General features: G+C 43.7%; 1 protein-coding gene across 1 annotated transcript in view; it reads left to right on the top strand.

The window, feature by feature from the left end:
- The window catches only part of COG6 (component of oligomeric golgi complex 6), a 108,111-nt gene that overhangs the window by 51,646 nt on the left and 43,163 nt on the right, over positions 1 to 13,302 (top strand). Inside the window, exons 9-11 of the mRNA XM_066582301.1 lie at positions 5,049 to 5,177; positions 5,704 to 5,795; positions 8,658 to 8,722. Of these exons, the coding sequence (XP_066438398.1) occupies positions 5,049 to 5,177; positions 5,704 to 5,795; positions 8,658 to 8,722 (286 nt within the window). The remainder of the gene's footprint in view (positions 1 to 5,048; positions 5,178 to 5,703; positions 5,796 to 8,657; positions 8,723 to 13,302) is intronic.

Consider the following 13,302-nt stretch of genomic DNA (forward strand, 5'->3'; position numbering starts at 1 on the left):
CAACTCGAAAATTATTCACGGATTATGAAATCTCGGCTTTGTTCCAGGGCGCCGATGGGAACGTAGTGATTTACAGCTGCTTTACCATCATTATTTGGGTCTTTTCTGAAAGTCCTCCACCACAGCAATAGCCGCTCGCGAGGCTGATACCTGGATAAATACAAGGTGGGCTACGGGCACAATGGGCGGTAAGCGGTGGAATTACTAGGAAGATGATGTGAGTCATTCAGACTGTCCTTGTTATGTGATAAATGCACAAATGGATTTACTGTCTCCACTTCGCACTCCCCCTTCATCTCGCTTAAAACGCAACGATGGAAAAATATCTGTTTATTGTCATTTTACACCACACATAAAGAAGCCCTGAGATTTGTAAAATTGGTGCAACTCCGTACCGGCTCGTCTTGTTATATGCATAGAGCTTGCGGAGGTTTTATTAAAAGCATTTCCTTTGTCTCCCCAAGGCCGTTTATAATGGAGCTGTAAATATTTGCGCGGTTACTACCATAAAGCGAGACATATCGGAGGTCGCTCCATTTAATTTATTATTATTTTTGTTTCATGTTATTACTAACATTTATTGTTGAAAAGGTTTTCCAGAAGTTAAATATCAATGACCTTGCCTTAGGCCGCCTGCAGACGGTCGGGTCGGATCCGAACCGCGCCCCTGCAGTTAGCAGTGCGGCTCACCTGCTTGTACGTCTGCTCTGTGATGTGCCGGCTGCCGCATGCGCAGAGTGGAGCCGACGGTCGGCGGGTGACATCTCTGTGCGAGCCTCTGCGAGACCCACACAGAAATAGAACATGCCGCGATTTGTTTTTCACATGTGTTTTCATGCAGACAAATCGCGGCCGTCTTCATAGGATTACGTTTTGTAATTCAATCCTATGCAGGCGGCCACGGGCGGAGATTCTGCGGGTAATCCCACTGCGGAATTTCTGCCCGTGTGCAGAGGGGGCCTTAGGATTGGTCATCCATATCCAATGAGGGTTCACCACCCGTGTTCCCCACTGATCAGCTGTTAGAAGAGGCTGCGGTGTCTTCTTAGGTCATATGCCGCGTTCTTCAGGTTATATGTCGTCTGGGTGTCAGAGCAGCCGGGGACCTTCTGAAAGCCCCCAGTACGCATATATTTATTTTCAGCCCCACTTCAGCACTATTCAGCAAATCCAGCAACTTGATTGGTTCTGATTCAGAATTCCAGCAACCTGATTGGTTGTTTGGGTTGTCTGTTTCAGAATTCCAGCAACCTGATTGGTGAATAGTGCTGAAGTGGGGCTGAAAATAAATATATGCCCCTGTACGGCTATGTGTTGTTGCCTATTAAGACATGCCTGTGTCACATCTCAATAGATTGCCTGCAGAAATGCCATATGCTGAAATATGGACATATTGTAATATATGTTGTAAGTGATCCAATGCTCCCAGGTTGAAGTCCCCTATTGGGACTAAAAAAAAAAAAGTTAAAATAAGTGAAACATTTTTTTTTTTATTATTGTAAAAGTTGAAGGCTTTTCCATGTTTAAACCCCTCTTCCAATACAATTAAAACATAATTCTAATTTAAAAATACAAACAAAACTAAAGAAACCCAAACATATTTGGTATCGCTGCACCCATAAAAGCCTCGTATATCAAAATAACACATTATTTCTCCCGCACGGTGAATGTCATCAGAAAAGCACCTCATCAGACTTGTGTTTTTTTTTTTTTTTTGGTAACTCCATCTCCTAGAAGAAAAATTAATAAAAGGCAATTAAAATGTTGTATGCATTCCAAAATGGTACCAATAGAAACCACAGATCATCCCACAATAATGAGCCCTCGCACAACCCCATCAGTGGAAAGCTATGGCGGTCAGAAGGTGGCCTTCTTGAACTCCCCTTGAAATTCCTTTCATCCCTGCCCCAGTATAAAAATGGTATATTTACGTCAACAGAATTACATGTCCAACCATAATACGGTAGCTGCTTTCTGTCAGGAAGTGTTCCCCATTGAAATGAACAAGAATCCAGGAAGGATGTAGCAAGCTACTACATTAAGGCCTCTTTCACACGAGAACATCGCAGCGATATTGTATCTGTGTTCTGTGCAATATTAATTTGGTTTTTCACGTCGATATTGCGAGTTTGTGTTGCTCTTTTGCTGGGATTTTCAAGAGGGCTTGAAATATAAGCCCTACCCTGAAAATAAGCCTTAGCTGCATTAAAAAGAAAACAAACAACACATCCCCTAACAGGCGCTGTCTGCTCAGCCGCACTTACTCTCGCAGGGCCCCAGTACACTTGCTTGCAGTTTTCCCCCAACGCTTCCTGGTCAGGGGTTCAAAAACCCTACCTCCGCGAAGCACTAGCTCTGATTAGCTGAGCCGTGGCTCTCGAGAACCAATCACTGCAGTGCTCGATGGACCAATCACAGCCATTCAATGCAAAGAGACATAGTTGATGTATTTTTTCTTTTTTTTAAATGCAGCTAGGGTTTACTTTAGGGCTTAAACAGTAGGATTTCCTACTGTAAAAGTTGCACAACAACCGTGTTTTCATGCGCGGCAACACATAGGAAGGCACCATTGGGAAACATGGGCTACAGAACATCGCAAATCGTGGCTGTATGGAGCATGCCACGATTTTGTATTCTACCAGTGTAGCAGCCTTCAAAATATCGCTAATGTGGATGAACGCATTGGAAAGCATGGGCTTCACATACATGCGATTTGTAGCACTGTAGCATCGCGATTTTTTTGCCCGTGTGAAAACAGCCTAAAAGTGGAATTTAGGCTAGGGGGTATAGAGTGCCCATCTGACTCTTCAAGATATACCCCTAAATCTCTGATAAGTGTTGGAGGTGCTCAATGGAAAGGGGCACTTTCCTACATATTTTGTTCTCATGGAAGCAATCTCTCTCTATTATTCTTTATGAGGGGTGACTGTCCCTTTAGCCAGAGATGGCCCTGTCCTGTCCAGGGCCTTTAGCTAAAATCAAGAGACGTTCTCAGATTCTTCTTTCTAGCTATGCGCCAGATCATTGCTAACTCGTGAAAATCGTCATCACCCTTCACAAGATTAATGTGGCTGGAGGCTTAATTCACAAGGAGGAACTAAATACCAGTGACGACAGCAGATCTTCAAGCTTCTACCATACATGGGCCTCTTTGATTATGTACTGCTCATCCCCTAGTTTGCAAAGTTGGCTCCTCCTTGGTACCCGTTTTCCCTGAAAATAAGACATACCCTGAAAATAAGAAATAGCATGATTGTCCTGAATTTTTGAGGATGCAAAATGATTTTTCAGGCTTTTTGTGGATGCTTGAAATATAAGCCCTACTCCAAAATTAAGCCCTGCTAACAGTTAATTAAAAAAGTCAATTTAAATAGTGTCCAGGCAGCTATACATGTAAAAAAGTTAAACCTTTTTGAACAAAAATTAATATAAGACACTGCCTTATTTTCGGGGAAACACGGTATTATTCCCCCATAAACACTTATCTATGTCATTATTCACAATACAAAGTAATATTTAATTGGGCTCTCCTGATTCCGCTCATCCCTGATTTCCGATTCTTTCATTCTTTGCCTATTTCTTTTCTGTTCCATTCTTCTATTAGTCCCTTCTTAGCCTTTTCCTTTTGTAACTTTTATAATATGGTTAAATTAAATATATCGTCCCGGACCACAAAGCTTGTGACAGGGACTAGTTTAATATTTAGAAGACTAGTAATTATTAGAAAATTATAGTATCAATGTTTTTGGTGGCGTAATGCGCCACACAGCTCTGCTAGATGGTACATATATTATCATCCCCACATATTACACACACAGCTCTACTATATCCATCTGTGTTCCCACACATTACACACACAGTACTGCTACATGGTACTTCCATTATGATCCCCACACATCACACAAAGCTCTACTACATGCATCTTGATTCCCCCACATTACACACACAGCTCTTCTACATGGTACATCCATTATGATCCTCATATATCACTCACACAGCTCTACTACTTCCATCTATATTCCCACACATTACACACACAGCTCTGCTACATATAACATCAATTATGATCCCCACACATCACACACAGGTTTACTACATGCATCTTGATCCCGCCACATTACACGCACAGCTCTGCTGCATGGTACATCAATTATGTTCCCCACACATCACACACACAGCTCTACTACATCCATCTTGATTCCCACACATTACACACACAGCACATCACACGCGCAGCTCTACTACATCCATCTTGATTCCCACACATCACACACGCAGCTCTACTACATCCATCTTGATTCCCACACACTACACACACAGCTCTGCTACATGGTACATCAGATATGATTCCCACACATCACGTCACAAATGCAGCTCTACTACATCAATCTTGATTCCCACACATCACACATACCGCTCTACTACATCCATCTTGATTCCCACACATTACACAAACAGCACAATACACACATAGCTCTGCTACATTGTACATCCATATTGATTCCCACAGATCTCACACACAGCTCTACTACATGCATTTTGATTCCCACATAAGACAAACACAGCTGGCTCCTCCCACAGCAGTGACATCACCACTGTTTTTTTAGATCACTGGATCTCTGTGGCGGTGGTAGGTCCGTGTCTTCTGTGAGGACTGCCGAGTTGTGTCTGAGATAATAACAGCTTAGTTGTATTCTCATTTTGTTATTTTTGTCCTCCCCTTTTTAAAAGCCCTAACTTTGTTCTTCTGTTGGTCAGGCTCTGTGTTTTATATATGTTGTAGGCCCCTCGATGACGTCACAAGGGGGTGGAGCGGTGCTACTATGGGCTGAGCATGAGAAGCACTCACATACATACTCACTGATAAGTGGTCGTTAGTTTTTTGAAAAACAGATGATGATTAAGGTCACGTCAATGTAAAGTGATTTGAGACTGACATTGTATAACATATCGATTGTAAGAAAATCATGATCCTTCTTTACTTGTAAATGTAGTTACACAATAAAAACATTTTGAACCTAAAATTGCAATGTATTCTTTCTCAACAGATACACCTTGGATGAATTCGGAACAGCAAGAAGAAGTGCGGTTGTGCGAGGCTTCATTGATGCATTAACTAGAGGAGGGCCTAGTGGTACCCCACGTCCCATTGAAATGCACTCTCATGATCCATTAAGGTATTGAATGCAGACGGATAAAAAAAAATGACATAGGCTTTTGTAAGGAAAAGCAACTACTCCTGAGGTGACTGACGTATTATGACAATTTAATCAATAGCTGCAACATTGTTTACATTGATGAATGCATTCAGAGAACTAGTTAGTGATGTTGAGTAACAACCAAAACAGAGATGGAGAGGGGCAGGGAGCGAGAGGAGAGAAATCTCCTGCACTGCCCCGCTCCGTGACCCAGCCAGCTGTGCTAGCTCCCGAGTAGGAACACAGAGACTAGTGTCGGGCATCGTTTGCCCAACACTCGTCCTGTGTAAATGCGCCTTAAGTCGCAATAGGAGATCTTTCCACTGCACGCCGGGGTCATGGGTCTAATTTCAATATAGGGAAGCTCCAATCATGAAAGGGACGGTGTATATAGGAAAGAGAGCCATAAGTATTGCATGTGTCCATTAGAATATCTCCAGTGATTGCTATGAAATTGGTAGATCTGTAAATGGGATTAATCCTAGCTCTGTTGTTTAATGACAAGGTATGTCGGGGACATGCTGGCCTGGCTACATCAAGCCACCGCCTCTGAAAAGGAGCATCTGGAGTCTTTGTTAAAGCTGGTGAACATCCAAGGTAAGACATCAATTATTATCTCTATTATTCGTTGGGAGTTTCCATTTTCTCTGATGCACAGAACACTTTAGAGTAATAGATTGAAGAGACTTTACACTGAGGGAGGGTTAGTCTTTCAGTAAAAGGGTGCATTATTCTGCCCATAGACATGCATAGCGCTACAGATATCCGATAAGTGGAGTATGTCCTTTTTTGCATTGCAAGCCAGGTGACAGCTGCCACAATGAGGAGGTGAAGTTGGGTAAAGCTGGCCGCTCGTGTGCCGAACTATCCACTATATTCTGTTGGAATTACAGAAATTGTCAAGTGCATGTGTGCCGGCCGGCACCGACTAAACTCTCCTTATTGTTGGCTCTTCTGCATGACTTCTAATTAAAAACAAGGTTTGTGGGACTCTTGCATAGTAACATAGTATGTAAGGCCTAAAAAATACATATACCCGTCCTGTTCATCCTGTTAGGCCCCCTGTCCATGGGCGTTTAGGTATCCCACGGCGGAGCCGCCACCCAGGAGCAGGAGCCGCAGACGAATCTCCACCGGTCAGCCTAATCTAATAGATTCGCATGCTGCGAATTGCCGTCCGTGAGCGGAGAATCACAATGATTCTCCGCTCGTGGACAGGGGGCCGGCGCTTTCCATAGCAATGCTATGGAAAGCTTCAGACAGCGTAATTCGCCGGCGGTTTACCGCTGGCAAAATCACGCCCGTGGACAGGCACCATTAACCCCCAATGTTGATCAAGAGGACGGCAAAAAAACAAACAATGAGGTAGAAGCTTATTTTCCCCATTTAAGGCCAAATGCCCACGAACAGATTTGTACCGCAGTTCCCGCTGCGTAAATCCACGGCGGAATTCTGCAGTTTATATTGAACCTAATAGCTTTTCTGCCTGCCAATGCTGACACACGGAATTTTACAGCAGATTTCCACATTGGGGAATAAATCGCGGCATGTTCTATTTTCCGCGGATTTATGCCCTTCATTAATATAGATCACCAGTGGGTACGTTTTGTTTACCACCGTGGTACTTCGGCGTAAATCTGTCCGTGGGCATGAGGCCTTAGGAGAAAAAAATTCCCTCCTGACTTCAGTCTGGTAATCTGACTAATCCCTGGATCAACAACCCTTGTTCTCTCTGTATGTGACTCCTAATCCTTGTAGAATACATATGGAACGGCTTTCTCTACATGCTGACAACTTACTAGGCAGTTCAAAGCAAAAGCGCATATGATTGGTCAAAAGCCTTCACTGATCTGATCTACAAACCCCACCATATAGACTCGTTTGTAACGTATTGAAAATAACTGAAAATGTTGCATGTAACACTGAACAAGAGGACATACGCTGAATAACTGCTTTTTTAGAGACATTGGCACTTTTATGATTGAAGCTTCTCCGTATGGAAATTAGACCAGTGACCCTGGAGTGAAGCATAAAAACACATCAAAATCCAGTAATCCAAGCAATTTACAATGAGACCCGGTCATCAGTGCTAGACTAGTTAAGGCCAGGGTATCGTACACTGCCAAACTTGTGGGATTTTCTCATGCAAAGGTTTGGAGAGTATATAGCGAATGGTGTGATTTGAAGGGAAAACGTCCAACAAAAGGAAATCTTGTGGGTATAAACAACGTGTTGATTAAAGGGGTCAGAGGTGGATGCCAAGAACTGTCCTAATGAACAGGAGGTGCACAGTCAAGGAAATTGCAGAACTTCAGATGACAAGCTCCAGCACCATTGGTGTCTAAGAGAAATAGAAGGACAAGACTCCAGTGGGCAAAAGAACATGAAAAGTGGATCACTGAGCAGCAGAAAAACATCTGGTCTAATGAATCCAGATTTCTGTTGCACCATACTGAAGGGAGGTCAAAATTCAGCACAAGCAGCATGACTTGATGAACCCTTCCTGTCAGGTGTGAAGAGTTCAGGCTGGTGGAGGTGGAGTAATAGTGTGGGGAATGTTTTCTTGACGCACCCTGGGACCTCTGATACCTGTGGATGGATGCTACAACAAATCGCTACAGTTCTGAAGTCCAGCACTGCTAGATGGATGACTTTTTAATAAAGTATCCATTTGGTATAATATAAATGTTAACAGCGTTGGACACACTGAAGTTGGGAGAGATACATTGTGTCTCCCTCCTTTGTGTGTCGCCACCTAGCTGACTGACCCCCACAGTGATGAATAATTTGTACAATGCTCTTCCAGAAAATAATCATTGCTAATCTTGAGGACTGAAAACTCCAGTTATGTTGTTGGATCTACACTGGCAACCAACAAAGTAGTTATTCTGTCTGCTCTAGTGACCCGTCCATACTCGGCCCATCAGATAATATATCAGATAGAAAGATGTGATAATTAATGGGTTAAGTTTTTATTTTTTATTGTTACTGATTTCTTTTTTTAACCCTTCGTAAAAAAAAAAAAAAAAGCTATATGCCCTAACAACAAAGGGTCCTTTAAGACGAGCCGATTGTCATTTGAGTGATTGCCGTCACCGCTAGCTTGTTCGCTCTCGGACAGCCCGTTGAGCCAGACAGGTACGGTACATCTTTGGCTCGATCAAACGAGAATCATCCAATGAGAAAGATTGAAAGATTGCCGTTTAACCTGAACGATAAGTGAACGAACCAACGATGGCTAAAGTGAATGGCGAATGGAAAGTGTACGGTTATCATTTGTCGTTCAGTCGCCAGCTCATGTTTAGACCGAATGATTATCGGTCACTTTTGCTTGTCTGAACGATTGTTTTGACCGCTAATCGCTCCATCTAAAAGCACCCTTAAACTATTGTAGGAAAGTTTTTTTTTTTCTGCCAATCTGAGTTTTGCTCTAAATCCAGTTTGTGCATTTATTTTCAGGGGTTGAAGACAATATCCAGGAGGTGGTAGGACACATCACTGAAGGAGTTTGCAGACCATTGAAGGTTTATATGCATCACTAACCCATTTTACTTCTTTTAGTTCGCAGTATGATTGTTAGACTCCTGTTCACACTGCTTTATGCCGTACATTAAAACATAGAGTACTAAATCAATCCTGCAAGGTAAGGATGCAGCCTGATGTCTGTACAAGTGGGTCCTTTTGCTACTGACGTCTACTGCACAAAAAAGGAATCCGTATCCAGACAATCTGAATTAAAGTTGCTTATTCACACAGGCAGTTAAACATCTGTGTGCCGTTTGTATTTCAGCTGACTGCACACGGGCAGCACATTGATCCATTGTAGTCCTATTGGAACCCCATTGGCGTATCGCCAATTCAGTAGTACAACCCCCAGTCTCGATAATGTCCCTAAATATAAGAAATAGCGGTCTGTCTATCACGTCACTTAGTTTCCTTAGAACCCTTGGGTGTATTCCATCTGGACCCAGCGCTTTGTCGATTTTTAATCTTTTTAAACCGACTCTGCACTTCCTCCTGACTTAGGCAAGCGATATTTTATGGGATGAGGTGTGTGGTGGGGGGTGGCATTTATCTCCCTGCATCTCATGTGATATTTCTTTTTCCTTCGTGAATACACTTGAGAAGAAAAAACTATTTAATAGATTTGCCTTTACCCCATCATCATATGCTTTCTCCTGCATTATTTGTTAAAGGGCCAGTGCTCTCAGTGCAAATCCTTTTACCATTTATATAATTAAAAAATAGTTTTAGGGTTATTTTTACTCTCTTTGGCGATCAGTCTTTCTGCCTCCTCCTTTGCAGTTTGTATCTTTTCCTTACATAATTTGTTTTTTTCCCTGTATGTTTTTAGCTTTTTACTGCCTTCTTGTTTTAATAGTTTAAACACTTTCTTCTTTTTGCTTATTGCCCCCTTACAGTCTTGTCAATCCACATTGGTTTCTTTTTATTTGTAGTTCTTTTATTTTTAAAGGTTAGGAACTGCTCACGAGGTAATTAGAATGTTTTTAAACTTCTCCCATTTGCCGCCTGTAGTATTATTTTTGAGGACGCTGTCCCAAATAATGTTGCTAATGATAGTAGTTCTTAGCTGATCAAATTTTGCTTTACTAAAGTATAGTTTTTTTGTTGCTCCCTGATGAGGCTTCCTATTAAATGACAGCTGGAAATTATTTATATTGTGGTCACTATTTCCCAAGTGGCTCCCGTACAAGTTGGGTAAGGTAGTTCTCTTTATTTGTTCTCAAGAACTTATCACCCTTGTGAGATTCGCAGGTTTCGTCCATCCATATTATATCTTGATAATGTCTCCCATAATAATTACTTCATTGCGGTTTGACACTTCTTCTATTTGTCTTATTAGTAAGTTTTCAGTTTCTTCTTTTATTTTTGGTGGCCTAGAGAAAAACCCCCTATCAGAATTTTGTTATTTTTCCCTCTCTGTCTTTCTACCCACAGAGATTCCACTTGTTCCTCTCGTGCAGCTATATCTTCTCGTAGCCTCGTCATGAAGTAGGATTTAACTTATAGACATACCCCCCCCCCCCCCTTTCTGGTTCCTCCCTCTTCTGAAGAAATTGTAACCTTGTAAATTCACCAGCCAATCGCACTCATCAAGCCATCTTTCCGTTATTCTTATTATGTCGTAATCTTCATCAGACATTCTCGCTTCAAACTCACTCACTTTACTGATCAGACGTCTTGCATTCATTGCCATACAATTTATACGATTGTTGTTATTCTTTGTATTCATTATGCTACTTATAGTTCTATCAGCTGTTCTGCCAGTTCTAACTGAACTAACCCCACCCCCTGCTCAACCCCTATTCCCAATACTTGGTCCCAGGTCACTGTCTACACTGTCTTCCCCCCCTATTACTCTTTTTGCCCTACCCCAGTCCCCAGTTTAAACACTCCTCCAACCTTCTAGCCATCTTCTCCCTAAGCACTGCTGCACCCTCCCTATTGAGATGCAGCCCATCCCTACCTTACAGCCTGTAGCCAACAGCAAAGTCAGACCAGTTTTCCAGGAACCAACCCCCCCCCCCCCCCCCTTCCTACTCCAACTCTGGAGCCACTTGTTGATCTCCCTAATCTCCCGCTGCCTTTTTGGTGTGGCTTGTGGTACAGGTAGTATTTCTGAGAAAACTACCTTGGAGGTCCTCGCCCTAAGTTTAGATCCTAGGTCCCTGAAATCATTTTTGAGGGCCCTCCATTGACCTTTAAGTTGTTCATTGGTGCCAATGTGCACCATGACCGCTGAAGCCTCACCAGCCCCTTCCAGTAATCTGTCAACCTGATCTGAGATGTGTCGAACTGAAGCACCAGGAAGACAACGCACTGTTCAACGGTCCCGTCTTTGTGGCAGATTGCCCTGTCTGTCCCGCTTATAATTGAGTCCCTCACCACTAGGGCCTGTCTATCCTGGCCTGCGCTCCCCTTCCCCTTCTTACTGGAACAGTCACCTCACTGGCATTCAGAGGGCATGTCGTGCTGCAGCAGTGCTGGCTCTGTAATGGCATCCCCCTCATCTGCCAACTTTGCAAACTTGGGCTATGCCAGTTCAAGACTAGCCTCCGTGGTATTTTTTAAGCGCTGCGGAATATGTTGGCGCTATACAAATAAAGATTATTATTGTTACCCCTTCCAACTGTTACCCAGCTACCTGCCTGCTCCCCCAGATCTCCCAAACTACCATCCTCCCCTGCGAGTGCCTGCTCAGTGAGCAGCAAACTTCTTTCTATATTGTCAATGGGATCTCAGTGTTGCCAGTCGCTCATTTAGAACCAGAATTTGGACTTACAAATGTGCAACGAATATGCATCTGGCGCAATAGTATACACCCTCGATCGGCTGATCAAGGACCACATACATTGCACAAGTAGCACATTGGACGGCATTGTCAAGCGTGAAGCACAGGCTCGCGTGCCTCTGCCTGTTCGCAGCCGCTCGCGTGCCTCTGCCTGATCGCAGCCGCTCGCGTGCCTCTGCCTGATCGCAGCCGCTCGCGTGCCTCTGCCTGATCGCAGCCGCTCGCGTGCCTCTGCCTGATCGCAGCCGCTCGCGTGCCTCTGCCTGATCGCAGCCGCTCGCGTGCCTCTGCCTGATCGCAGCCGCTCGCGTGCCTCTGCCTGATCGCAGCCGCTCGCGTGCCTCTGCCTGATCGCAGCCGCTCGCGTGCCTCTGCCTGATCGCAGCCGCTCGGGTGCCTCTGCCCGTTCGTGTTTTTTTTCTTTTGTTAATCACTCACACGGTCTCACTGCCTGCTCTCTCTGTCACAACTTATTCGCTTCACTTACACAGGGGCGGGGCTTAGCTGTCCAAGCGGCCTACCCGCTCAGTCTGCATGCGCAGGGAGTGGTGTGAACTCCCTCCACCCCCTCACACAGGTAAAGCCTATTGTGAGACAATCCCTTAAGTATTAAACTAGGCTACACCCCTAAGGGGTTAAAGTTTATAAAATGAAAAAGGGGCAACAATTGTAACAGTTCCCAAATGTTTGTGGTACATATTAAAGAATGAAAATAAGGTGAGTTCAGTGTGAAATGTTTTTGTGTGAAATGTTTTTGTGTCATTTCCTCGAAGATGCCAGAAGGTCACATTCTGCTGTTATCGTCTTCATTTCTCATAATTGCTATTATCCAGCCCGGTGAGGAGAGCGATAGCGCAATCATTTACTCAAGGCTGTGTTTCCATGTGACATTTCTATGTATATAAGTATGAATGTTTACAATACTAGTGGGAATCTTCATCTTACAACGTGACTTGCGGAAACTATACCCGCCAGTTCATACCCACTGGGGTCCAGGAAGCCGAGATATCAGGAGCTACGGTAGTTGTAAAGGTCATCAGGCTGCGGAAAGTTGGTGGTCATCTGTGACCAGAGTGATACAATAACAGCTCTGTGGAGGGAAAATAAATCTATTTTGCCTTCTTAACACTGAAGGGGTTGTATTGGCGTACTTGTTATATTTTTTAACTATAGGCTGGCACAGATGTAAAATAATAAATGGAGGTATACTCGCCTGTGTTGTGTCCCCACTGCTCTGGTCCATGGCCGATATGGTTTCTTCTGCCATCCTCCTACTTCATGATCACGCACGTGACGTCTAGGCTCATGACGGCTGCTAGCCAATGACTGGCCTCCGTGTGGTACCAGCATTTAAAGGATCCTTTTTATCACTTTTTTTTTGGAAATGTAACAGCTTGAGCTTTAATTACGTATTGCACGGCCATCTAATACGCGGTGAATGGAGTCCATGAAAGTCAATGGTCTTTCATTAATCCATGCACATGATGGAGTAGACACACGCAAGAAATGGATTGTAGCATGCTCTATTTCTCTGTGTACCACACAGCGTGAACCCTATGCTTTTGTATAGGCAGCGTATGCATACAGCGTCCATACGCAATATATTGCCAAACACTACTGGACATGAGGCCTTAGTGTACTGGGTCTTCTAGGTGTCTATAGGCATTGTGGTCATTAAGGGGGTTGTCTAGTTGTAAATCAGCAGGGGTTGCTCTGGCAGGATACAACCCCTTTAAAGGGCCATTTAGACACAACGATTATCGCTCAAAAGATGTCGCTCAAGCGACGTTT

Source organism: Eleutherodactylus coqui, chromosome 1, assembly GCF_035609145.1.
Source record: "Eleutherodactylus coqui strain aEleCoq1 chromosome 1, aEleCoq1.hap1, whole genome shotgun sequence".
NCBI classification, from domain to species: domain Eukaryota; kingdom Metazoa; phylum Chordata; class Amphibia; order Anura; family Eleutherodactylidae; genus Eleutherodactylus; species Eleutherodactylus coqui.